This window comes from Peromyscus californicus, unplaced genomic scaffold (genome assembly GCF_007827085.1).
Source record: "Peromyscus californicus insignis strain IS unplaced genomic scaffold, ASM782708v3 Scaffold_7__1_contigs__length_154581171, whole genome shotgun sequence".
In the NCBI taxonomy this organism is placed as follows: Eukaryota; Metazoa; Chordata; class Mammalia; order Rodentia; family Cricetidae; genus Peromyscus; species Peromyscus californicus.
In genome coordinates, this window is record NW_026294595.1 from 110,756,429 (window position 1) to 110,783,942 (window position 27,514).

Consider the following 27,514-nt stretch of genomic DNA (forward strand, 5'->3'; position numbering starts at 1 on the left):
TGGGTTTCTCATGTATAGTTTTATTATATTGAGTTATGTTCACTCAAGCCTGACATTTTCTAGGACTTTTATCATGAAGGCATGTTGGATTTTGTCAAAGGCTCTTTCTGCATCTATTGAGATTATCATGTGATTTTTGTCTTTAAGTCCATTTATATGGTTTATTACATTTATTGACTTGTATATGTATAACATCCCTGGATTTCAGGATAAAGCCAACTTGATCATGATGGATAATCATTTTGGTGTATGTCTGTATTTTGTTTGCTAGTATTTAATGGAGCATTTTTGAATCTATGTTCATCATATATTGGCCTATAGTTTTTCGTTTTTATTATGTCTTTATGTGGTTTTAATATTAGAATGATACTGGCCCAAGCTGTACATCCAGTGTCTCCCTTATACATCTCATGTCCTTATGTTCATCATTGCATCAAGTTCATCAGTAACCATAGCAACTCTAACCTACAGATGAAGAAACTTAGGCTAGTCACATTGATCAGCTTGCTCAACTTATACAAATAAATGAGTCAGCAACCCCTGGCAGCTAGCCACAGTGACTCATGTCTATGATCCCAACACTTAGGAGGTGAGTTAGGAGGATCAATGTAGTTTTAAGACCAGCCTGGGCTACAGAGTGAGACTCTTCTTCAAAAAACCAAAACCAAAAACAGGATCCCTAACAGTTCACTCTGGTAGCCATAACCTCTGTCCTTGTTAATGGGGAAAAAGAGAACATTGTCCAGGTGTTGACTCTTGCTTTTCCTTGTTTTTGTTGTCTACAACTAACTGTATTTCACAGCCCCGTCTTAAAAATGTACTGCATTCTCTCACCGTGTTCATTTCAACAGAACATTTATAGTTCACTGATTGTTTTTTCAGATATTGTGGATGCTTTATCCGATCCAAAGAAATTTCTTTCAATCACAGAAAAGAGAGCAGACCAAATGAGAGCTATGGGCATTGAAACTGTAAGTAGAAACCATGGGCTAAAGACAATTCGGTTGGGGGAGTTGGTTTTCAAACAGTGACTGTAAAAGCAAGAGAAAGGTGATGGAGGAAGTTTAAAGATTGTTTTCCAAACCAAGCTTATCAGTTCAATAGTAGTTTGAAGGGTCTACACAAAGGCAGCACGTTTTGTAAAACAAGGCCACCATCAGAAAGCCTCTTAGTCACCAGTGAGACATCTGGGCATATCTGTTACATTATAAATGAAATAGGGACTATCCATTAGAAATTATAATCAAGGATGTTTCGTAACCCAGAAATGCCAAATATCTGAGTTCAGTGAGTTAATTAAAGTGGCATTTATTACTAGATACTCATTTCTTTGTCCTTGCATTCCAACGTTCCCTCTGTCCATCTGTTTCTCTGTTGTCATTGTTCCTTTGCTAGACGGCTCAGGATGGAGCACAATCAGCCAGTCTCCAGGAACTAGACAATATCCTGCCTGAAAAGGAGTTGGATTGTTTTTCTTTGGCTGGATCTTTTTGTCCAGCATAAGGAAACCACATAGTCTTACTCCCCTGAGACAAAGAGCTTGTTTTGTTTTGTTTGAGACAAGGTCATATTATGTAGCCTTGGCTGGCCTAGAACTCACTCTGTAGACCAGGCTGGCCTTGAACTCATAAAGCTCTACCTGCCTCCTCTGTAGACCAGGCTGGCCTTGAACTCATAAAGCTCTACCTGCCTCCAACTCCTTAGTGCTGGGATTAAAAGTGTGGGTCACCAAGCCCAGCTTCAGGTAAAGATCTTTAAAGACAGTAGAAGTCTGAGAAGCCGAGGGGTCTATCATTACAGTAAAAATAGTTCTAGTGTTACGCACTCCAGTCACTGGGGATGTTTCTGTTGCAGAGTGACATAGCAGATGTGCCCAGCGACACTTCCAAAAATGACAAGAAAGGCAAGGCCAACCCAGCCAAAGCGAACGTGACCCCTCAGAGCAGCTCTGAGCTCAGACCGACCACCACAGCCGCCCTGGGCTCTGGCCAGGAAGCCAAGAAAGGTAGGTGTGCTGCGAGACTCCTTGGCAACCTTGTAGTTTTAGCCTCGTTATAGACAGTCTTCATGGGGCATTTGACATTGTCACTTTTACCAACTTTCATTACAACGTGAGACTCAAAAACAGACTTTGTGGACAAGTTGCTTGATTTCCTTCCCTGAGAGTTGACTAGGGAATCAATGTTTGTGTTTCATGGGCTGGGGCTCAAGCACCTTAACTAAACACTGTGCTATCCTTAGCTGTACAGTGTTTACTTTGGTGTGCTTTACAGCCAAGGTAGAGGAGCCCTTACTGCGACAGTGCTGATCGCTAACTCACCCTCTCTTTCTTCCAGACAATAGACAGGGGGCTCTAAAGCAACAGAGTCACAAATAACATAGCTAATTTCCCCATATGTAGAGACTGGCTTGACTGTTTATTTTTAAAACCATCAGACGGGCATTTAATGACCATTTGCAAATGGGTTTCTATGGATGAAATAACAGCTCATAAGACAGTGGTTCTCAACCTGTGGGTCACAACCCCTTTGAGAGTTGGATAACCTATCTGATATCCTGTATATAGCAGATATTTACAGTAATATTCATAACAGTAGCAAAATTACAGTTATGAAGCAGCAACAAAAATAATTTTATGGTTTGGGGTCACCACAACATGATGAACTATATATTACAGGGTCACAGCTTTAGGAAGGGTGAGAACCACTGTCATAAGAAGTGTCATCATACAGAATCATGTGACCCTGTGCTACTGGACAGCCTGTATATAGGGAAAAATCTATGCTGGGTATTTATAGTGGACTTCAGTTCAAGATGGCCAGGCATCCATTCTAACTGAATCCCATTTCATATTGGCAGTTATATATTTAAAATATCCCCTTGACCATAAATAATTTGCTACACTCACTATGTTCATTTGAATAGTAATTTCTTTTTCTCCTAATGGTTTCTTAATGTGTGTAGTCCCTATTTACAAGTAAATTAATGCCCATGGTATAAGGAAATTAAGTCGTTCATACACGTACGTACACAGAGTGCTAACAATTTAAGGTAAGACGAGACAGTCTTTCCCAACTGAAGCAGCCTGGTTATTTAGCAGGAAACTAAGTGTGCACTGAGCTTTGTGAAACAAATTAGAAAATGATGCTGCAAGAAAGAACCCAATTTATACTGGCCCTGCAGCTGTGTGTCTGTTCATCTCAGGAAAGAACTTGGAGTGAGGTAATGAGCCAAGTGAAGGCATTTCCTGGTCAGGATTAGCACTGATACTCTTACAGAGATAGGCAGTGGAAAATGCAAGAGGTAAAGCCCTTATCTCATCCTCCAGTCCATAGGGACTATAGATAATATAGTATAAAGTAGTCCTGAAAACAGTGCAGCATAACCCGCTTCCCAAGGCTCAAGGTGTCTGAAGCTCTAAATGGGTCTGTACTTGGGTTTAGAGCTGCCTTATCTTCTTTCAACAAGGCTACATTTAAAGGAACCAAGCAGCTGTCAGTTTAACTCTAATTGTTTTTCCCCAGTTCACCCAAAAGGTAGGACTTATAGGCTGTTTCATTTTTGTACTGTATTGAGGAGACTTGGGAACCTACAAGACATCACCACCATACTGGGTTCTACCAATAATAATAATAATGACAATAATGGTAAAGGCCTGTATACCTTTGGGGATGTGCATGAGCAGGGAAGGGTAAGGACAGTCTCCATCTCAATAGCCAGCCCAGGCAGGTGCAAAGAGGACTAACTAGTTAGAACAGAAGAGGAGACAGACCCCCATATCCCTGCCAGCAAGGTCCAGAGAGAACCCAGAGATAAGATCCTCATTGAGTTGGACCTTGAAACATAGGTCTGGCTCAACCAAAAGGAGATGGGTAGGGAAACCAAGGGAAGGCCGTTACCTGTAGGGGAGTGGGCAGTAGAAAGGGGAAGCTGTTCACTTGCCCTGGTCTGAAAAGAACTCTGGGACCACTCTGAAAAGACAATGGAGGACAACAGCAACAGTGTTGGCATCAGGATTCATTACCAGCAGAGATGCTACAGGCCTTCAAGAGCCCTGGTACTCGGGACCATCTTCTAGCATGTACCACACTATGATTAGGGATTTAACCAGAGAAAGAGGTTGATACAGACACATCCTTCACCATTACTGTGTCCCTGGGACCATGCTGGGAAAGATCTGGCAGTGTTCCTTTCTTAGGAAGCACATGGCTAATAAATGACTGAGCGGAGAGGGTGGCCTACGTTAAGCTGGAAGTAATCATGAGAAAAGAACCAGGGAAGAAGGATTTAGTAGTTTGGATGTGGAGCTTCAAGAGAAAAACAAAACTCAGATGTGTTTCAAGAGACTTCAGGGTCACACTCTCCGGGTGGATGGTAAGAGCAATAGCAGAGTTGAGGGAAGGATGATCTTGGTAAGGAAATGACTCTGGCTCCTGATGGCACTGATTTTAAACGTGTTGATATGAACATGCTTGCAGATCTGTGTTAGGTGTGGAGGGGGAGGGGCAGAGGAATGAGGGAATAAGAACCCTTGTTCAGAGTGAATGACAGACATGAGTGAAAAATAAGAATAGAGGTCTTAAAATTGTGTAAGAATTCATTTTTGAGAAAGAATTATTGACTTAGAGAAGTTATGATGGTAATATTTCTGTATAACCAGGGATGCCTAGCTGCTGGGCCAGAAGCCTAGCCATCAAACATGATAACTTAAGGCATAAAACACATGTTCTGATAGCATGTCAGTAGCAAGTGATGAAGAGAGACAGAAGGGAAATGTAAGAGGGTACAGAGTGCTGTGGCCCCCTGGAAGATCGGATGTGGAGATGGAGGAAGTGAGAGATTCAAACTGTACCTCCTAGCTATGCAGCCATGTAGCAACAACCATACCCACGCTGCGTTATTTTCTTTGATGTGTTAACAGTAAGCATACTGGGATCCTAGCTAGTTTCCAGGTTAGGATTTGAGAAAACAAGTTGTTTCATGGAGCTATATTGATAATATCAAAAGCTTTATGTAGTAAAACTTCAATTAGCCAGAACCTTTGGAACTTAAGGTGTGGATACCTGACCTACTTTCCTACCAGGCCAGCCAACAGACGTGCCCTGTCCAACATGGTAGCCTGTGGCCACATGGAGCAATACAAGGGAGCTGAAATTAAGCCTGAGCATTCAGTTTCTCACATGCCCGCATTTCCAACGCTTGGGGACTATGTGTCTGTGGAGACCTCACACATAGGCTATCTCCGCTCCTGTCAGATGTCCAATTGACCACACTGCTCTCAGCATGTATAACTGAACTAATTTTTGTCCTGTAAAATGTGAGATTTTCCTAACTCCGTAGGGGAATTAAATTTTTTATGCAGCATTTGTATATTTCTCCAACAATGAAAAATGTGATTGAGGAAGGTATGCTGTTTTCAGGCTCCTGCTTATCAAGATTTGGTTAAGACCAAAGCAAGGAAAGAAAGTCTTGTCAGTGCGGCCCAAGTCCTTAGGACTTGCTAGGTTTCTGAGGACCTTGCAGTCTCCTAAACCCTGCATTCTTTCTATAAACAAGAGAGCTGGCAGTCAAGAATAGGAAGCCCTTGGCCTTGCAGCATTCACCTGCTGCCTATACTGCGTCTCTCCTTCACTGTGCGCTGTGAGGTGGGGTGGGGAGGGGGTTGTCACACTAGACACGAGCTATCAGAAAATGGCTCTGTACACCCTTCCTATCCTACCCTAAAATATCATGGAACCCAGCACTGATTCTTCCATTCAAGACTTTGCTTCTACATCCACTGAATGGTGTAAATCTTAAAATGAATAAGACCTGAAGGCAAGAGCATGGGAATCCATACCTGTCTTTCTTAAGTACATCCTACCTGCCTTTGGGATCCCAATAGAAATCAATGATGCTTGAGTACACATTCATTGTATTTGCCTCCGATGAAAATCTGCAAACAGAAGCCATTAGGGATTCTTCTGCAGTTGTGTTTACCATGACTACTTTGAGTCCAGCCTTTACTCAGCAAGCAAGCTGAGTGTATTCCTCTAGGTTCTCAAGATAGCATCCTTTAAATAGGGAGTCCAATTTCATTGTTTTCTCTGTGTTTAAGACATTGCCATACTCAATAGCATACTGCTTAAATACTAAGGTTAAATTTGTCAAAAAGAAGCTCACAAAGTCTTGCTTTTTGGTGATGGATGATTAAGTTAGGAATGGAGTCGAAAGTTAGTTGACTGATACTGTGTACCTTAAATACAGAGATGAAAAATAGCTACAACAGAACTATTGTGCTTGACCTTTTTATGGGGTCACTTTGCCCATACCCAGTGCTAAGAAGGCTGGTTGATTGGCAGTTATAGCTACTTCTGCACAATTGTCCTGAGACTGGGAATTTCCCACTGAAGTGCCTGGAAAGTTTCAGGAAACCTCCAACACTCTCTGCTGACACGTGTGAAACCACAAAGCTCCCTTCATTCAGATAGAGCAACTCCTAAGCCATTGCACATGGGAGCTCCAGAGGACCTGCCTGAGGCTGCCCAAGGTTGGGGTACACCTCCCTGCCTTCTTCCCATGTCCTGTCCAAGGGCTATCTTAGAGCTTTCTCTTGTGATCTGCACTCCCTAACTTAATGTGGGCCTGAGTCAGATGCTGCTAGAGAAACAGGGTTTACAAAACTTGACGATGGCCCAATTCACTGTGTTGCTAAAAGAATGTAAGATGTTTTTGTCTGTAGCGTGTACGCTGCTTTGGGAGCTTCAGGTACAACTTTAGAATGGAAGTTTATATTATCTGTTATTCAGTCTAATTTCTAATACACATATTGACCTTTTGTAACTTTTTTTTTAAGGTATTGAACTTATCCCTCAAGTGAGGATAGAAGATTTAAAGCAAATGAAGGTAAAATGTTTTGACCACTTTCAAATGTCCTTGTAACATGCACATTAATAAAACAAGTATTTTTTTTCCTCACAAAATATAGTTATTGTGACTACCTCTGGAGAAAGGATAGAAGAGAGGATAGGAAAGAAGGGGAGGTGGGGAGAGAGAGAGATCTCATTTTGAATCCTCTTTTTCTCTCCTGCAGGCTTACTTGAAACATTTAAAGAAACAACAGAAAGAGTTGAACTCTTTAAAGAAGAAACACGCAAAGGTACTGTGGTTTTCACATACATGAGTGTACATTATGTCGATTGTTTCTTATTTTACTTTTAGCTATCTGATGAAGACCTACCACTTCTGTTTTGTGTTGGGTGCAGTGAACCATTGGTTTCCCAGGATGCTAGTTAGAAGCTAATTTTAGCCAACTAGAGAACAAGCATGACCTTCATTTTACCTCACTGTTAACTGCTGGTGCCTTTGTTCCCAGCTCACCGTCCAGTAGTTTATAAAACCGTGTATGTGGGGAGAGCCTAGCAGGGGATACCTCTCACTTCTCTTCTCATGGTTGTGTAAACGCTAACGAATAACCTACTTTTGAAGTTTCTATATTTTTACTTTTCATCACTAAGGAGTCTGTCAGACAGGGATCAGAAGAATTTTTTTTTTTTTTTTTTTTTCGTTTTTCGAGACAGGGTTTCTCTGTGTAGCTTTGCGCCTTTCCTGGGACTCGCTTGGTAGCCCAGGCTGGCCTCGAACTCACAGAGATCCACCTGGCTCTGCCTCCCGAGTGCTGGGATTAAAGGCGTGCGCCACCACCGCCCGGCCAATTTTTAAGAAGTAGTAGTTACAAGTTTAAGAGAATACCAAGCAGTCGCCCCAGGAATTCCCCAGTGAGTTGAAAGGGTTTTCAATTCTCAGACACCATGCTTCTTACTGTCTTCTCTTACAAAGGCAGATGGGACATGCAGGACTGAGGTGGGGTGGGGTAATGTAGAACTGAGGTGGGGTGGGGGTAATACAGAACTGAGGTGGGGTGGGGGTAATACAGAACTGAGGTGGAGTGGGGATAATGCAGAACTGAGGTGGGGTGGGGGTAATGCAGAACTGAGGTGGGGTGGGGGTAATGCAGAACTGAGGTGGGGTGGGGGTAATACAGAACTGAGGTGGGGTGGGGTAATGCAGAACTGAGGTGGGGTGGGGGTAATACAGAACTGAGGTGGGGTGGGGATAATGCAGAACTGAGGTGGGGTGGGGGTAATGCAGAACTGAGGTGCGGGGGCCGATGCAGAATTGAGGTGCGGGGGCCGATGCAGAACTACTTTTCTGTCTTGAGAAGCCTAACTGCCTCTGTTGTCAGGATCCTGTGTGTCCTCTTCATGAGGCGCAGAGAGAGACAGAGAAACTCTCTTTGTCTGAAAGGACTTTGAAGCTCTTTCATGTCAACATTGCATGCTTGCTTCCCACTCTGCCCAGACCCCCAGGCCCCATGCAGACCTGTGCTTCCTGCTTGGAGGGAGGAGTAAACTTGCTAATGTGCCAATGGCATGGTGGAAAAGCTTGTTATTTCTCCTCAGTTTGTTCTCCTTGGAGAGGCCAGAACTTATCCTGGCCAGTGAATGTTCCCTGTGCTGTGGGATTGATAGTTAAGCGTGTTTACTGACAGGTGTCTTCAAAGATTGTTATAGACTTTCATGAGTACCAATGTCTTAGTTACTTTTCTATTGAGTGACAAAACACCATGACCAAGGCAACTTATAAACGAAAACATTTAATTGGGGGCTCACAGTTTCAGAGGGTGAGTCCATGACCATTATGGTGGGGAGCACAGCAGCAGGCAGGCATGGTGCTGGAGAAGTAGCTGAGAGCTTCCATGTTAAGACAACAACCTCCAGGCAGAGAGAGACAGAGAGACACAGAGACAGAGACACAGAGAGAAACTTACTGGGAATGCTGAGAGCTTGGAAAACCTCACAGCCCACCCCCAGTAACACATCTCCTCCCACAAGGCCACACCACCTAATCCTCCCCAAACAGTTCCATCAACTGCAGAACAAGCATTCAAATATATATGAGCCTATGGGGTCACTTTTCCTTCAAACCTGTGTACCCCATTTGTGAGATTCAATTCATTGCCTAAAGAGGAGACAACACAGACTTTTTCTGTGGGGCAGAGATTTTTTTAAAGGCAGAGATGTTTGAAGTTTGGATTTTATTTTTATTGCTGATTTGTAAAAGTTTGGACTGTGAAAAGGCCACAGGAAGAGAAAAATGAAATAATTACTTCAATCAGTAGGAGTGAACTTGGTGCCCACATACCACTGCATTATACAACAGATTTCCCTTACTGAACCTCTGTCCTTCAGTGGCCTCTTGGCGATCACTGTGTTGGTCAGAAACATAAATGCCCTGAGTGCATTCAGCAGTCCTTTAACATACAAGCAGGAAATCTACTGTGGCTGTAAAAACAACCAAGAGAGCAGCAGCTAAAAGTTCTTCCAGCTCATTTGCGTTGATTGTATCTTCCTGGAAGAGTTCCTCTCAAGGAGCTGTTTTGCACACAAGGAAACCAAGGATCAGTTAAATCAAGCCCTTTAACCAGGGTCCAAGAGTTGGGGAGCAGCAGGGCTGGTTAACTGAACCCGAACTACCTGAGGCCAAGCCTGACATTCTTATGTTAATCATGTGTAGGGCATTAGATGCTTCGGTAAGTTAATAAGACCTTTTCCTTGGGTCAAACACAGTGACAACACATGAGATGATAAGGGTTTTCTTAATTCTGTGAAATGTGATCTACTCCCTAAATGTAGAACTGTTGATTTCCTTGTCTGGCCTATTTGCTTGATGGGAAAGAAGCAAAGAATGTAAATTGTTTCTCTGTGAAACTGAGAGATACTAGTAGACCTTCTCTTCCACTTCAGGATGCCCTGGGTTTCAGTCTATATATTTTTTCCTCTCTAGTTGACAGGAATACATTCCTTTCAGTTATTAAGCACTAGATCCCATATGGCTAGATAAATCCAAGTTACCTTTCCTTGCAGAAAGTAACTTCGAAGTTCTTAAAGCTCCTACGTTATAATAAGGTGTGAACAAAGGGTTTTTTTATTTTAAATTTATCTATTTTACATCCCGACCATAGTTTCCCCTCCCTTATCCTCCCAATTCCCCCATACCCCCTACCTCTCCCCTCCCCCATACCATCCACTTCTCTGTTTCTGTTCAGAAAAAGGCAGGCCTCCCATGAATATCAACAAAACATGGCATATCAATTTGCAGTAAGACTAATCACCTCCTCTTGTATTAAGGCTGGGCAAGGCAAGCCAATATGAGGAATAGGGTCTCAAAAAGTTAGAGACAGCCCCTACTCCCACTGTTAGGAGTCCCACAAGAATACCAAGCTGCACAACTGTCCCATAAATGCAGAGAGCCTAGGTAATCGGTTCAGACTCTTGTGAGCTCCTATGAGCCCATGTTAGTCAATTCTGTGGGTTTTCTTGTGATGCCCCCTCTGACTCCTACAATCCTTCCTCCCTCTTTTCAGCAGGAAACAAAGATTTTAAATTTCTCTAGATCCTGCTGTCTCATTTTGTGTAGATTTCCATAATAGCTTGATAGTGTGCATTTTTTGGAGGAAACATTAGCCTTCAGAATTCTCTGGAATAAGTAACAGAGGTTGAAGTACAATAAAATGTTTTCCACTTTATGTCTGCTTTTCAGGGATCCTGTCTGAGCAGTAAACTGCATTTTCTGCATCTTTCTCATGCTCTCTTACACTTCAAAAGCTGAAGTCATACTGTGCATTAAGAGTTTATGAATGAATTCCTTCTCTCCCATTATATGCACTTTGCTGCTCAGTCTGCTGTGCATTATATTTATGAAGTCTGAGTTTGGGAGTCTTCCATAAAGCTAGTATGATAAATGAGACTAACATTTATGCAGTGCCACTTTGCATTACCCAAAACCTAAATAATACTCTACACGGTTTAGACATGAATAAACTGAAATTTAGAGGAGTGTTCCTTGCTGAGGGGAATGTAACTAGTCATGTGCTGGTTACATATCCTTTACTACTTATCACACTGTCTACTTTTATAAAGAATATTTATGGACTATTTGCACTGTCCCAAGTGCTTTGCAAAGAATTGCTTACTAAAAATTATACCTTTTTGTTTATAGACTGTCTATAACTTTTATCTATAATACTTAATTAATATTTCTATGCTCTTAGCCAGCTTTTCAGATGAAGAATATATGAGCATTTATATATATTTGGGCTTAGTCTGCAAACAGGCTTGTCTTTAACACGGGCAAATGAAAACTAAGAGAGCACAGAGGGAGCATGGACTGTTACCACTGAGCATATTGGTTCTTCATCTCATTTGACCTCATTTAACTCTCACCAATTTTTTCATCTGCAAAACATTTTCAATGCATATGTTTAAACATTAATTCTTTTAAAAAATAAATTTTCTTTATTCTTGAGAATTTCACATGTGTATATAATGAAATATGATCATATTTAATCCCATCTGCCCCAGTTCTCCCAACATATCCCTCTCCTAGCTTCATGTCTTTTTTTTTTACAACCCACTGAATCTAATTAATGCAATACAGCTAATATGTTCTTAGGTGTGGGACCATCCACTAGAATGTGGGCAACCTACCAGTGGGAAGACCTCAAAAAGAATGATGCTATCAACTACCAATAGCTCCTCAGTAAGGGGTGGGGCCAGGATAAGCACCTCCTCAATCTATGCTAAAATTCTGGGTGGCTTGATCATGGTGCAGGTCTTATGCAGGTAACCACAGCTGTTAGGAGTTCATGAAAGTGATGACCATGTCATGTTTAGAAAATAGCATTTCACAATATTCTTCCACATCCTTTCACATTCCTTATATTCTTTCATTGCCTTCTTCTTGGCAAGGAGTCAAGCATTGTTAAAGTTGCACTATAGATGAAATTTTCTCTGGTCCTGCCTTGCCTAGCAGTCCAGACGAATCTCTCCCATCTGCAATCCCACAGCTGCTTATAAATTAATTATTCAGAGGCTTGTATTAATTACAAACTGTATGGCCTATGGCTTGGGCTTCTTGCTTACTAGCTCTTTCATCTTAAATTAACCCATTTCTATAAATCTATATGTTGCCACGTAGCCATGGTGTTACTGGTCTCCTAGAGCTGTGGGCTCACATCTCCCCTGACTCCACCCTTCTTCATCTCGTTTTCAGTTTGAATGTACTGCCTAACCTTATCTTGCCCTGCCATAGGCCAATGCAGCTTTATTTATTATCCAACGGGAGCCACACATATTCACAGCATACAGAAAGACATCCCACAACAATGCACCCTATTTAAAGCTAAGTGCTCAGTCAGCACTTTAACCAATTATGAGTCTCTGCATTGAATGCTGCCCACTGACAGTGGTGCCCACTTTTTCTGATCATGTTTGAGAGTAGACCAGGTCTATGGGTATAAACATAAATATTTAGAAGGCAATTTGACAAGGTGACCATTTAACAAAATAACAATTGCAGGTTTTATGCTGGGGTCTGTAATCTCCTAAACCCTGACCTTTTGACTAGGATTACAGTACCAGCATGAAATTCCTTCTTGAGGAGCCTGCCTCAAATTCAGTTAGAAAGTGGCTAACTACCCTGTAACAGTCATGCCAGGATTGTACGAATGGGCACATTTTATCTAGCAGATTGGTACTGTATTATGCATGGTCCAACTGGGTAAGGCTATGGATGTCTATTATCCCCCACCAGCCTACATAGCACTTTCTGGCACTATGAAGCAGCCCAATACAGAAGAAGTTCCCCAATCAGTTTGAGATTGATTTCTCTATACCCTATAGCCAGTCAAAATGTGTGGTACCTTCAGCAACAGAGTCTTACCATGAAATTATGATTGGTAACCAAGGTCAATGGCAATCATCTGTGTTGTTTTGGAAATGTCTGAGAACTCAATGGCCAATGACTCTTAGGGAGGTACATCATACCTTACAATGGAATTACCATTTAATAAGTCATGTCTTCTGGGAATGATATTGTATACCAATGCCAGGAAATTTCATTTGAACTTTTTTAAAGGTATATTTTGAGATTAGCTTGCTATTATTTAAAACTTATGTGAAGCCTATTATTTCACAACCCAATTAAAAATATAATTGGAGGAATAGTTTAATACTACATGTGATATGAAAGAAGGGGGTACTTGCAGGTTATAGAATTAAGCAGACATCTGAGTGTGGAGATGGGGGAGAGGATAGGGTAGTGGGTGAGTTATCCTAGGTATATATATAAATGTTTATTTTTAGACATCTTTATAAAAGTATGTAAAGAGGCACTATGGTAATATTAGCTTACTAGTTAGCTTTTCCTTGGTAACAAGCCATCCTGAAATATATTGACAAGCCATCTGCTTAGCTTATAGTTTTGTGGACCATTTGGAATGGCTTCAACTGGAAACGTCCTCTGATCTCTACTGGACTCTCTCATATATTCTGCCACGGCCAGTGTAGCAAGCAGTGGGCAGTTAGGGGGCTGCCTGGCTTAGAGAGCCTCTCCTGAACTACTTTCTGACTCTGTAATGTAGTGGCTCATCTTCTGGGCTAGTCTAGCCCTGTTCAAATGGCAGAGATCCCTAAGACCAAGCAGAACATACCAGGCTCTTGGGGCTTCCAGCTCAGACCTAGCTCTCCATCACTTTCTCTTCATTGAGTTGACTAAAGAAAGTCCCTGGTCTGACCCACATTAAGAGATAAAGGCTCTCCCATCAGAAAGTTGAGCAAGTCATATTACAAAGCAGGGTGAATAGAGAGATGTAACTGTGGCTGCAGGTACTCATCCAACCACTGGAAAGATGGCATCATCTGTCCTCATAGGGGGTGTAGCTTGACTAAATCACTTGGTGTTTAAATGGTAGAGCCAGGATGGGACCTAATTCAGCCTGACTTGAAAATACAGGACCTTAGCTACTTTACCCGGCTGCCTCTGGTTTCCCCCATATTGGCCTTTATTTCCATACTTCGTCTTCTGTATGGTCTAAGGAACATGTTTTTAGAATAATGGAGACAGTCAGGGCACAATATCTGTCTTTCTTCAGAACTAATTTTTCAGCATAGAATTGTTGGGTTAAGGCTTCACAAAGATGTGTTTTCTTGTGCCAGCTAAGACTTAGTTGAAGTCTCCAAGCAAGGTGTGGGAATGCATTTTTTTTCTCATGGCCATTTTTTTCCTTTTTCCCTTTTATTGAAAAGTTTTTCCTCACAGAATATATCCTGATTACGGTTCCCCATCCCTCTTCTCCTTCCAGTCCCCCCCCCATTCAGATTAATTCTCTTTCTGTCTCTCATTAAGAAACAAACAGGCTTCGATTTGATAATAATAAAATATATTAGGATAAATAAAAGATATTAAGACAAAACTAACACATTGGAATAGGATATAACAAACACACAGAAGGAAAAGAGCTCAATAAAAGGCACAAGAAATAGATATAGGTGCAGAGACCCACTCATCACAGACTCAGGAATCCCATAAAAACACTAAACTGAAAGCTGTAATATATACCTAAGGGACAGTGCAGGCCCTGTGGATGCTGCCTCAGTCTCTGTCAGTCCCATTGACTGAGAAGGCCTTGTTTCCTTGGTATTCTCCATCCCCTCTGGTTCTTACACTCTTTCCACCTCCTCTTCTTCAGGGTTCCTTGAGCCCTACAGGGAAGGATTTGATGGAGACATTCAGTTTAGGGCAGAGTGTTTCAAAGTCTCTCACCCTTTACATACTGTCTGGCTGTAAGGTCTCTGTATCCTCATATGCTGCAGGAGGAAGCTTCTTTGATAATGGCTGGGCAAGTACTGCTCTTTAAGTATAGGAGAATGTCATTAGGAGTCATTTTATTGCTATGTGCTTTTAGTAGAGCAGTAATATTTGGTTTTACCCTACCTTCTGGGCTATCTAGTGTCAAGTTCTTGGTCACTCAAGAAACTTTGGGTATGGGTTCCATCTTGTGGAGTGGTCTTAAGTCAAATCAGATATTTATTGGCCTTTCCCACAAGCTTTGTGCCACCATTGCCCTAACATATCTTGCAGGCAGGACACCGTTGTAGATCAAAGAATTTGTAGCTGCGTTGTGGGGTCCCATTTTTTCTCATGGTCCGTTGACCACCAGTCCACAAGGACAAAGTGGTAGAAGCAGCAACAGAGAGCTTTGTATGCAGCCTGTGAACATGACAGAAATAGCCTTCCTAGGGGAGGCTGCTTCAGGGAGACAGCTCAGCTTTATTCCAGAGTATAGGGGATATATAGGATTGGGGACAGTAGCTCAGGAATCACCTAATTTGCATTAAACAGCACGCTCCTATCATAAAGCTCCTACTACAAGTCTTAGTTATCACCTGTGGTGTAGGTGGAGTTTTTCTGTCCTAGGAGCAGCTTCCAAATTACCACAAAGAGGCTTATATTACTTATAAATGCTTGGTCGATAGCTCAGGCTTATTACTAACTAGCTCGTACAACTTAAATTAACCCATTTTTATTGATCTACATTCTGCCACATGGCTCATGACTTTACCTGTCCTCCAGCGTGTCCTATTTCCTCTGTGACTGGCTGGCATCTCTCCCAACTCTGCCCTCCTACTTCTCATCATTCTCAGTTTGGCTTTTCCACCTAATTTCCTGCCTGGCTACCAGCCTGTCAGTTTTTTATTAACCAATGAGAGTAATACATATTCACAGTGTACAGAAGGAATATTCCACAGCAGTGTGGAAGCATGATCCTATTGTAAAGCTCCTAGCACAATGTCTAATTACCATTTGAGCATCATGGGGAAAGCTTCTACAGGGAACTCTGTCAAGGATTATACTAGAGATAAATTAGACATCTGGAACTAGAGACAGTCTCCAAATAAGGTCAGGTAGAGAATAGGGCACCTTATGGGAGGGAGCAGGGAGTCCTCCGTGTTGCTGAACTCAGAGAGAGCTGCCAGGCCATGATAGAGTGCAACCTCTGACCACTGGGCTTGTGTTTACATTTCTCATTTGGTAGTGTTTAGAGTACCTTCCTGTACCAAAGCACATAGAGGTGAAGCCTCTCTGTAGGCACAATGGAATATTACTTAGCAGTTAAAAACCAAATCAAAACAAACAAACAAAATAAGAAAGTCATGAAATTCACATGTAAAAGGATGGAGCTAGAAAAAAATCATAACTGAGACCCAAAAAGACAAATCTGGTATTTATTCACTTATGTGTGCATGTTAGTTATAAAGTACTCAATAAGCAAGCTACAATCTACAGCCACAGAAATTAGGTATAGAGTAAGGGACTGGGTGGGGATTAGGGGTGGGGAAAGGCAGATAGATCTCCCTAGGAAAGGGAAATAGAATGGGTAGTTATGGGTGGTGGGAGGGTCAAGTAGGAAAGGAAAGGGAGAAGGGGTTGAGGGAGGGACTATGAGGAAAGATATCTAAAATTAAAGGCCATTAGAAGGATAGTATGGAAACCTATTGCAGTAGAAGCTTCCTAAAATATATACATACGTGAAGGAAATCTCCAAACTATGGGGGAGACAGAGCCCCAGCTGAACATCTGTTGTCACCGAATGAAGCTTCCAGTACCAAGAATGGGTTACATCTAATTGAGTCATTGTCCAAAGGAGTCCCATGGGATCCCCCAAACAACCAAGGCTGTTTTCAAAACTATAGGTTGCTCTCCACAAACTGACAGCAGAGCCATATTGCTGAAGACAGTGCCCACACAACTCATTGAACATGGAGATGCATTTTAAATAAGGATGTCTCCTATGCACATTTCCAAACATGAAGGTTAGCTACAAGGTGAAACAATGTGTGAACATGAGAAGCTGGCGTTTGTAAAAGAAAGCCCTGGAAATAGCCCTGTGATCCAGTGGTAGGATATTGAGACAAAAAGACAGGGTAGAAAGGGGTAATGCCCATTGGAGCGGCCCTTGCCTGCTTATGGTCAATTGCTTTTGACTCTCGGAATGCAGCTGGTTATTAGCCTTCTAATTGTCTCTGGACTTCTAGAACCACTTTTTCAGTTTGAAGTGGAAAGTAGGGTCATAGTTGTTAAGAGCCTATCAGACTAGACATAGAAAAAGTAAACAGCAATCCCACCTAGCATGTAAGTCTCAAGGTCCAAATCTAGGGTCACTTTCACTAAGAGACAAGAATGCTTTTCAGTTGTCCATGTTGCTCACATCCTTAAAAGATGTTTTAAATCCCAGGTTAGAGAAATACTACTAGTAACATGATAGAAGAATGAGAATTCCGATACCCTCAGCCACTAAGAAGGAAGTAACTAGGGGGAATTGGTCTTGTCTAGGCTTGACTATAGTCAGAAAAGTGGGAGCAGTTATTCCTGTCCAAGGTCAAGAGAGACTCAGTATCCACACCTCCAGAGTATGAGGCTCTGTGTTCTCCAGAGGAAAACCATAAGACCTTAACCTGCTTTTCCCTCCTCCAGCTCAGTCCTTTCTTTAAATAACTTGTGGGGGCTGGAATGGCAGCTGCAGACCTGAGGCTGTGGCGCCAACATCAAATGAGTCAAATAAAGTACCTCAAAAGTCTAACATTTTAGTAAAGCTACCAATGAAAAATTTATCTTTGCTCTGCAAGCAATGTAATCAATACCATGAAGGCTGCTTCTGAACTCAGCAGTGGTAACTCATGATGAGTCATCGTGTTCAAAGCTTTACCTCTGCTAGGAGATTGGAGGGATGATGGCACATTAGGCACCATATTCCGCTTCTCTACACTGTCCCAGTTCAGGAAGAGCCCAAATGGCTAATTTTCAGCACTGTATACGGGCTGCCACTTGTAACCAGGGCTCCCTTTTGAAGTAGTGTGTTTGTTAGCCTAAGACTGGGGACTCTCCTTTTAGGGATGCTCTTGAGAAGGAAACTAATGTTGGGTGGGGGGACCAGAAGTCTGCCTAGTTCTCAGACTGCATTACACACTGGCTTCCCAAACACTCAGGGGAAGCTGATGGACACAAGGCCAGACTGGCAGTGTAAAGCTTTTCAGATTCGATTGAACTCCAGATCGTAACTGCACATTTTTCCTGCTCAGGAGCACAGTACCATGCAGAAGTTACACTGCACACAAGTTGACAAAATCGTGGCCCAGTACGACAAAGAGAAGTCGACTCATGAGAAAATCCTAGAGAAGGCGATGAAGAAGAAGGGGTAAGACTGCTGGTTAACTCCTGAGGCATCCTCCCTGGAGTAGTGTGGCTGAGTCAGCTGCCTCAGACCATGGAAGGACTTAGTGGTGGTGCGGTTTCATCATTAAAAATTATTCCTAGAAAAGAAGAGATCCATTCATTTCCAACCCTGTGCCATCACAGTGGAGTGTGGCATCAATCACCTTAGTCCTGGTTTAAGGATGGTCTCAGCTAAATTCCCACAACCTTTAGTTCATGGTAATTAATTCTGATTTTTTTTAAAGGTAGATTTATCCAAAAATAATTTTAAAATTAACTCTTTCACCCCAAGAATTGATTATAACTTTTGGTTTTATGAATAATTTTTAGAGGCTGCAAAAGATATAGTTAACTGCAATTCACCACAGTCCAAAAATGATTTCTCTTACAGCATATCCCTTGTTGATCGTTCTGTGTCGTTATGTGCCTACACTCACCTGGGAGCTCACTTTAGAAGGCCCCTTTATTTTTATTACAGTTATGTTTTCCAGAATAACACAAAGCAGGTGGTGTATGTGGAAGCACAATGTCCATGCAGTACTCCCTTTTTATCCCCAGTGTTTTTCTTGTCTCACTGAAGCAGAGCCAAGGCCTGTTGCTTTAAAAGCATTTGGATATATTTTTAAGTGAGTCAGGACAAGCCCATCTCATGCACTAATGGCAACATTGGGAGTAAATGTGGATGTGAGGATGTCCAGCAACACCACCTGACATAAACACAGGAGGAAGGAGTGTTTCTGGTTCCAGGATTCACTCTGTTGTGGTGGAGGAGGCAGGCAGGTCATTCTTATCAGCAGAAGCATGTGGTAGAGCATGTTCACATCACTCAGGACCAGGAATCAGACGGAGGAACAGACACCAGCAGCAGTCATAACCATCAAGTTCTGACCCTAATGACCTGCTTCCCCCAGCAAAGTCCTGGTCCTAAATGTCCCTTAGCCTTCCAGAATAATGCCACCTGGAAACAAGGGATGTAGAATGTGAGCCTCTGAAGACATGTCACACTCAAACCATAAGCATGACTTTTACAAACTTCTGACCATATCAGCACCATTAACTTAAAAAAAAGTCATTTTCTCATTTTTAATGACATCTTAAAATGTTGAATGTGAGGTGTAGACTCTAATACTGTGTTTATAAGGGGTGAAGTTTTGACAGATTTTCAGCTCTTTCCAAGAAAATATATATATACATCACTTTTTAACAAATGTTCTATTTTCCCCATGGATTACAGTATTGAAATTTTCTTTTTTAAAAATAATTTTTGTTACTTTGAGAAGTTTATGCATGTATCCAATGAAATACAATCATACCCACCCTTTATTTTCTCCCTCTGAATCTGCCATATTCCTCTTAACACATCTCCCTCCCAACTTCATGTCTTCTTCTTTTTTTTTCTTTTTAGCCCATCAAGTTCAGTTAGTATGTTGCATATATGCACAGGTTGGTAGGGGCTCTTTCTGTACTTTACTTATAAGTTTTCAAACTCAAGAACTACATAGTTTCTCTGCCAAGAATGATATTGGACTCCTAAATTTATAACAATAATGTTCCTATTGTCTAACAGGATATTAGATAAGAGCCCACTTTTATTCCATTATTTTTATTCTCAAGCATAAAGTAGAATGAAAGTGATGTTTATCACTGGTTGTTCCAAAGTATACATTGGCCATGGAGCCATCCTCATGAGGAGGAGTTGAGGTCCCACAGTACATAGCGCCTTATGTCACCCTAGTTATAGGAGCCCGAAGAAGCCTGCCTATAGGTTTCTTTCTGAGTTCATGCTGCCAGATGCAGATCTGCCTCCAGGCGCTGCAGAGAGAATTTTCCTAGTACTTGAAATCCAAGACCTAAAAAACCTCATTGAAAGCTTCCTCTCAGCCAGTTATCAGATGTTTTCATCTACACAGCTAGCTCCAAGGAGAGCTTCCTATTACTACCTGGACTTTGTGTTTCCAGGTACCCAAAATGTCGGTAAAAGGGGAAATTGATTATGTGGTTGGATATTTCTGTAAGGAGATCCATTTCTAGAACACATGCAGGTGACTTTGGATTGAAGATGGTCTGAGTTATGATTTTTCCAGCTTCACAATGGTGCAGGAAGTTACCCGCATCCAGGAGAACATGAACTTGGGCTTTGCCTGGATTTCTAGCAGGTGGTAGGATAATTTTGTGATTCTGATCAGCATCTCCCAGTCAGCCACATGTAAGAGGGGAATGGTTGATCCTCTGCAGCAGACTAGGTAGGCTGGCTGGACTAAATGCATCTTGCATTTTTTTATATCTTCACCTTACGGTGAGGGTTAATCAGACGTCATTCCCATCGTCAATGAAGTTTTCCCTACTTCTCATACCCAACTGAAGGGAATGATTCAAGTGGAAAAAGGAGCTTTACTGAAGTGCTCCCGCCTAACTATGGGATAACTATCTCTCAAGAATGTTCCATTCAGTTTGTTTAAGGTGGCAGGGAGAAGGTGACTGGAGAAGGCAGAGAAAGAAAAAGCTAATGCTGGAGAAATCAAAATAAATGCTTCTACAAGGGCAGAAAATGAATAAGGCGGTGTGCAAAGGGGAATAATTATGCAGTCGTGACTTCTTAATATTACAGGGATCCTTAGCTTATGCCAGCTGGTTAAGAATGCGGAATAAAACCCACCATTGCATTTACTGTGAAAGTTTGTCTGGAATGAAGCCAGAGGAACATTTCAGCTTGCTGAATAACAGACTGGAGAAGAAACACACTGAGTACCAGTCATTGAGAAGCAACGGGTGTGATGAGAGCCCATTTGCAGGGGAGAGTTTCTTTCAGAAGATGCGTGGTTAATAAACTGATGCATTGTGAGCTGGGCTATCATCATAAGCCAGAGCATTCGTGCTGCAGACAGAAGCCCAGGTCCATTCTGGTTTCAGCAATAATGTGGAACAGAAAATACCAGCACTGGAATAAGCAGTAATGGCTTCTGGGCAATTGCCTGGTATATATTTTCTGCTCAAAAGAGAATAAGAAGCCACCTCCCTCCCTGCTATGTAGTGCCAATAAATGCTATTTTCTTCCTCACTGGCATGTTTCAAAGACAAAAATCTTGCTTTATGACCAAAATGAAGGAATTAGAAATTCACTTCAAGGCTGTTTTCATCCCTAATAATATTTTATAGAATAAATAAAAAACAGCTTGAAGAAAAACATGAACCAAAATGGAAACTCTGACAACAGATGATATACAAGGAAGTAATTGCTAGGCCTGGAGTATTTCTGTGTGCGGTTGAATTGAGTAATCATGGCACAGATAATATTTTCTAAGGTATAAATGTATTCCTGGAAAAATGGATGCTGCCCAATGGACCATGGCATCACGCATTTGATGAATGTATTGTCTTCAGCAGAAAGTGTTGTCACAGAGGCCCAAGGGAGCTGAAAGATATCTAATTTCTGGCATGCATTTTCACATCTCCACTTTCAGGGGGAGTAATTGTCTTGAAATGAAAAAAGAAACAGAAATTAAAATTCAGACCCTGACATCAGATCACAAATCTAAGGTAAGAAAATACCCATTTTCACACAGTGACCTGAGGAAGATATTTAATAGTTTATTTTAGAAGGGGCCACTCGGAATTGATCCAGTGTCAGGAACAACAGTGCAGAGTTGGACTGGGAATATGGGTCAGAGGTTTGTGTTTGCCTCAGTTTCACTGTCTTTGAGAGGGGCTACTTCACGGAGCATCTTTTTATCTTGCATGTAGAAATAAACATATATATATATGTATATATATATATATATATATATATATATATATATATATATATATATATATATATATATATATATATGTTGTTTGATGATCCTGATGAGCCGGTGAGCACATGGTCTGAGAGGGGACACTGCAAATACAAAAATACAAATGTGCTTCCCTATGGAGGTAACATCAACTATGACACACGAGTGGCCAGACTGTGGGCTGAGTATTGTTTACATTTTACCGCATCTTTGCTAGGACTTTTAGGGTGAGAAAAATTAAGTTGATATTTTAAGAGTTGATAACTACTGGCGATTTCCCCCAAGTTAAGAGTTGTTAACTACTGGCGATTTCCCCCAAGTCAAATGAAACTAGAATATTGAAAGACCTTAAGTAAGGTTGTGAGCCTTTGGAGACCTCAATGCTAAGACTCGGGAAGAACACAAACATTATGTCAATAATAATAAAATTTAAATTAAACAAAATGTTAAAGCTCTCAACTATAACACATGCTCAAAACAGCATTTTTATAGGGCTATGTAAGGCTTTATCATCCAGCCCCATGGCTCTAACACATATATGGACCACTCAAGCTGTTGTAAATGGAGTTCTCCTTTTTGTTGTATATTTTGTATGGCAGGGACTATGTACCATTCTCCATTCTCTCTGTCTCTTTTTAGCTGGGATATGAGAGTGAGTGCTTTATGCACTATTCCATGAGTTTTAGATACTTTACTCATATAAAACAGAAGCCTTGGCAATGGTATCAGTTTGCTTTGGCTGTGTACTAAGCTGCCAAAATTTAATGCCTTTAAACAACTATTATTTATTAGCTCATAATTCTGTGGGCCACAAATCTGGACTATATTCAAATGGGTGGTGGCCCTGATTTTGTGGGGCTCACTCCTGTATCTACGGTTAGCTGAGGGTTGCTATCCTCACTTGTATATCTGATGGGCTGCCACCTGCAGGATGGTTGAATGCCTTCCGTGACCTTCAGCCTCCAGCAGGGCAGTCCTGGCTCATTTACAGGGCACCAGCTACAGAAAAAGGAAAAGATCTTGTAGACCTCGGCTTTAGGCACACTATTGCCTCACTGACTAGAGCAAGTCACAGAGTCAGACAGATTTCAGGATTTGGAGCGACAGCCTCAAGCAATTGACGGGGAACTGAAAAACCATGTTGCATGAAGTGTGGCCATGAGAAGAGGAGGGCTTTCTACCCTAGTGTCTATTAAGGGTGATGGAGTAAGCCATAATCCAGGAATAAGAGAACACTCAGCTCTCTGTCCAGACCTGTGGCCTAATAGAAGAGAAGCGTGAGATGATGAAATGTGCTGGAACTGACACAGCAGAGGAAGAGACGGGCAGTGGGAGAACAGGCCATTGTAAGATACTTACCAGCCAGAGCGACAGATTTATCAGTAAAACAGTGACTAGTGTTTATTGTTTTTGTGGGTTGCCGATGGCCACTGATTCACAAAACAAATTGTGAGCCGACCTGCATGAATAGTGTTCTTTCAGTGCGTATCTGATCCCAGAGATTCCTGATGACCCCATCCCATTTCCCCCAAACAGGTCAAAGAGATTGTGGCACAGCACACCAAGGAGTGGTCGGAAATGATCAACACCCATAGTGCTGAGGAGCAAGAGATCCGGGATCTGCACTTGAACCAGCAGTGTGAGCTGCTGAGAAAGCTGCTCATCAATGCTCATGAGCAGCAGACCCAGCAGCTGAAACTCTCCCATGACAGGTGGGAGGGTCAAACACCCCACTGTGTGTGTGTGTGTGTGTGTGTGTGTGTGTGTGTGTGTGTGTGTGTGTACAAAACAAGCAAAAATGTGTTCGATGTATCTCACACACTTAGTGTGAGGAAGCTGATTTGTAGGAAGTAGCATCTGCCAATGGCTTACATGTGTTAGGAAGACACTACAGTCATGTAAAGTGAGCTCAGATTGCAAGTTGCATATATTACACACTAAAAAATGGTCTTCCTTCTCTAAGTATTTTGGGGCTCAGCAGTAAATTAGGGCTGGAAGTGAAAAAGACCTGAGTTCTCTTAGGAAGATAAGACACATGGAAGAAGGCCTGGCCAGTGGAACTCCTAGGGTGACTCTCATGGCACAGTGTCAATGCATTCGAGAGAGCCTCCTTCCTTTCTGTGTGTTGTTAGGACTTCACATTTGAGGAAGACAGACTTGATCAAGAGGTAGCAAAGATCTATCAGTTCATTTGCCTATCCCTACTTTAGCAAAGTGCATATTGTACTTGAAATACTGCCTAGGCTGAGCTGGACTTCTCCCTGGGCAGTAGAGTGTGTCTTTTTCTTGTATGTTTTCATCCCAGTTTGCATGTAGCTTACTTTCTCTTCATCAAGTACTTACTGTATGCCACAGTCAGGATATGATGATATATACAGAACAATACAAAACAGAAACTTGGTACCAATAAAGCAAAATGATCTTTTTTTTTTTAAAAAAAAAAAAGGCAACTGCAAAAATTATGTGGTTGTATGTGAAAATTCCCAGCCTTACTTTTGGCGAGACATCCTGCTGTGAGAAAATAAAGTGGTTTGCCATAGCTTCCGCTTCTCATGTGAGGCAACCAAATGCCATCTGACATGGTCTGGTTCTGTCAAAAAGTGTGCTGCGCCCTGTGGAGTCCTGGGTACTTGGTCTGCCTATGTAGGGTTAGAGGTTGCCTTGTCTTTTTCCTTCAGGAGTGCTGGTTGGATGTGTGCTATGCAGCATGTCTCTGCAGCATCCCCTCCTGCCTTTGATCTCTGCTACAATGCCAGCTTGCAGGCACCTCCTCTTATTTCAAAATGTGTTAAGAGTATGAGGCTCTTTCTAATCATAATTTTCATAACCACATAGAGAAAAATTATTAGCCTCAAAGTTAAATATTACCTGAAAGAAATAAAAAATTAATATTTCATTGCTTAGAAAGCCATTAAAAACCCACAAAACCAGCTGTTAATTTGTCTTTAAAAATAAGTCTGTCAAAGTAGCAGGAGTACTAGTTTTTTTTTTCCTCCACTGCCTGGTGGATGGTTTCTTTTTCCCTTTGTAATTGTTCTCGCTTATTGAGTGCTTGTTAGCAACATTTGGTCATTGAGTGAAGGATAGGGAGGAAGAGTGAGGGGGTGGAAAGGTCACTTTACTAACAAGTTGTGGAAAACCCTGACAGTGATTGCCTTGGGTCCAGAGTTTCTCTCATTGTCCTGCTGATGGGATACAAGGTGGCTGACTAAAACTCCATCTAAGCCTTGCCCATCCCTCTTGATGCAGAGTAAATCACTGGACCTAGGTCACCAGCATCCTTGCCTGCACATTCCGGGCAAAGACCTAAGGAGATCACTATGAAGTTCAAAATTGTTTGTAATTGCATCCATTTTAGTACTCCAAACTATATCCCTTTATTTTACACATGAGTGATCCAAAAATAGACATGTCTGTCATGCACACGTATGCACTTACACTGTCATTAGCTGGCTGTAAATACAGGTCTGCTATTTCCTGTTCTTACTTGGAACTATTTAGTCCCTTTCATTCCCATGGGCTGTTGGTCAGCAGGAGGTCACTTGTGAAGGTTAGCGCATCCTGTCTCTTCCATCTCACTGGGTCCCAAACAGTGCATGGTAAAGTTGGACATCTGTGGGTTTTTTTTTTTTTTTTTTTTTTTTTTTTTTTGAGTGAATACAGCATCTTTGCTCAAATAGACCAGCCACAACATATGTCTCCACTAGGTGGCACTGCTCTCCTCAGTCATCGCTCTTCCCTCCTGAGCTAGGGTTCCTTCCCTCCTTTGCCAAAGTACATGCAGAACAACTCCATGAGCTCAGTCATGTAAAGAATGTGAACTTAGCCCTATTGTTACACATTGTCTTTGCGTCTTTTGTTTTTCGTGTTATATATCCTAAAGGCACTCTTGATAGGCATATGATAAAAAGAGCAATCACATTATGGTAAGCACCAGAACTCCATCTGTGTACTCACTAGCCTTCAACTGTGGCCTCATGGAACTCTTCATCTCCATTATATACCTCTCCATTCATTTGTTTTTATTTTTATTTCACAGGGAAAGCAAGGAGATGCGAGCCCATCAGGCTAAGATTTCTATGGAAAATAGTAAAGCCATCAGTCAAGATAAATCTATCAAGAATAAGGCAGAACGGGAAAGGTAAGTGTGAGAATGCTCACTGGGGCAGTCTGGTTTACTGGGACAGCATCAAGCAACATTTGGCTGTGTAAACTCAACATGGGTCTGAGATAATAACGCTGGTATGTTCTGAAGAGTCCTGTTAGCACACCTTTAATCCCAGCCCTGGGGGGAGGGGGAGGTAGCAGAGGCAGGTGGATCTCTGAGTTCAAGGCCAGCCTTGTCTACAGAGCAAGTTCCAGGACAGCCAGGACTACAGAGAGAAACCCTGTGTCAAAAAAAAAAAAATTAGCTTTATTTTGATGTATACGTATTGAATGAAACTTTGTATCTACCATTACCTGGTTCTAAAGCATCAACTAATAGCTGTTTCTAAAATAATAATAACCTCTGTGCCAAAAAGTCGATTACCCCTAAGTAGCACTTGTATATGGTTGTAGTTTCAGTTTTACCATACTGCTGAGGACTAAAGTTAAAGTTTTATCGTAGGACTTAGCAAGACCAATAGAAACTAAAATGTTATTTTATTCTTGAGTCAAAGAAGATTTTTTTGTTGTTGATTTTTCGAGACAGGGTTTCTCTGTGTAGTTTTGGTGCCTGTCTTGGATCTCGCTCTGTAGACCAGGCTGGCCTCGAACTCACAGAGATCCACCTGCCTCTGCCTCCTGAGTGCTGGGGTTAAAGGCGTGCGCCACCACCTCCCGGCCAAAGAAGATTTTTTGAACAGAAATTATACAATATTTATAATAAAATGAAAATGCAAGCACTGTTTCTCTTGGACAGAAACTACAGTGTCTTTTAACATGAAGAGCATGTGTATTTCTTAAAAGATGTCAAAATTAATGATATGAACACTCAAAGAAGGTAGAAAGGTAGAAACCAGAGTGAATACCAAGATCCTAGATCAAAATAAATAACAAAATACACGAAATATTAAAGTGGTGATGGTGGGGGGAAGCAAGAGAAAGCATGTGGAAAGAAAACTGAAAAATGAGTAGAGGAAAATCATTTTTAAAGACTGCTCTAATGCTAATGGTAAGTTGGAAAATATGCATAGAGTGGAGAATTACTTAGGAAAATACATGTGCTCCATGGACAGCCCACATTCATGTGAATACAAACAGCACTAATTGGATTTGGAGGTTATTGATAATGTTAATAATAACAAAAGAAGACAGGAAATTGGAGGAAGACTGGTTGAGGGCACTGGGGACGCTGGAGGAAGGAAATAGGGAATTATGTTATGTACATGTATAAATTGTCAAAGAATAAATATTATTTTAAAAGAGAAAAGGAAAACACGTGAAGGGACTACAGACGAAAAGCCTGAAAAGACATCATGATTACAGAAGTGCACCCGTTTGTATGTTGTGTAGTCGTGAAACTCTCGACCTATAACCAGGGACACAGTTAAAACAGCATCATGCGCCAACCATGGGGCAGAATTGTCAGTATCTGGCAAGGCAAGCTTGGGCAGCTGTATGGGGAAAGCAGAGTCCCATGCTCCGACATACAAAAATGAAAA

General features: G+C 41.7%; 1 protein-coding gene across 14 annotated transcripts in view; it reads left to right on the forward strand.

Annotated features, from left to right (window-relative positions):
• The window catches only part of Plcb4 (phospholipase C beta 4), a 383,607-nt gene that overhangs the window by 348,141 nt on the left and 7,952 nt on the right, over window positions 1–27,514 (forward strand). For all 14 annotated transcript variants that reach the window (XM_052723053.1, XM_052723055.1, XM_052723059.1 and 11 more), the window contains 8 exons: window positions 883–971; window positions 1,855–2,005; window positions 6,836–6,885; window positions 7,073–7,138; window positions 17,961–18,076; window positions 21,555–21,630; window positions 23,406–23,581; window positions 25,909–26,010. In XM_052723053.1, coding sequence (XP_052579013.1) covers window positions 883–971; window positions 1,855–2,005; window positions 6,836–6,885; window positions 7,073–7,138; window positions 17,961–18,076; window positions 21,555–21,630; window positions 23,406–23,581; window positions 25,909–26,010 — 826 coding nt within the window. The remainder of the gene's footprint in view (window positions 1–882; window positions 972–1,854; window positions 2,006–6,835; window positions 6,886–7,072; window positions 7,139–17,960; window positions 18,077–21,554; window positions 21,631–23,405; window positions 23,582–25,908; window positions 26,011–27,514) is intronic.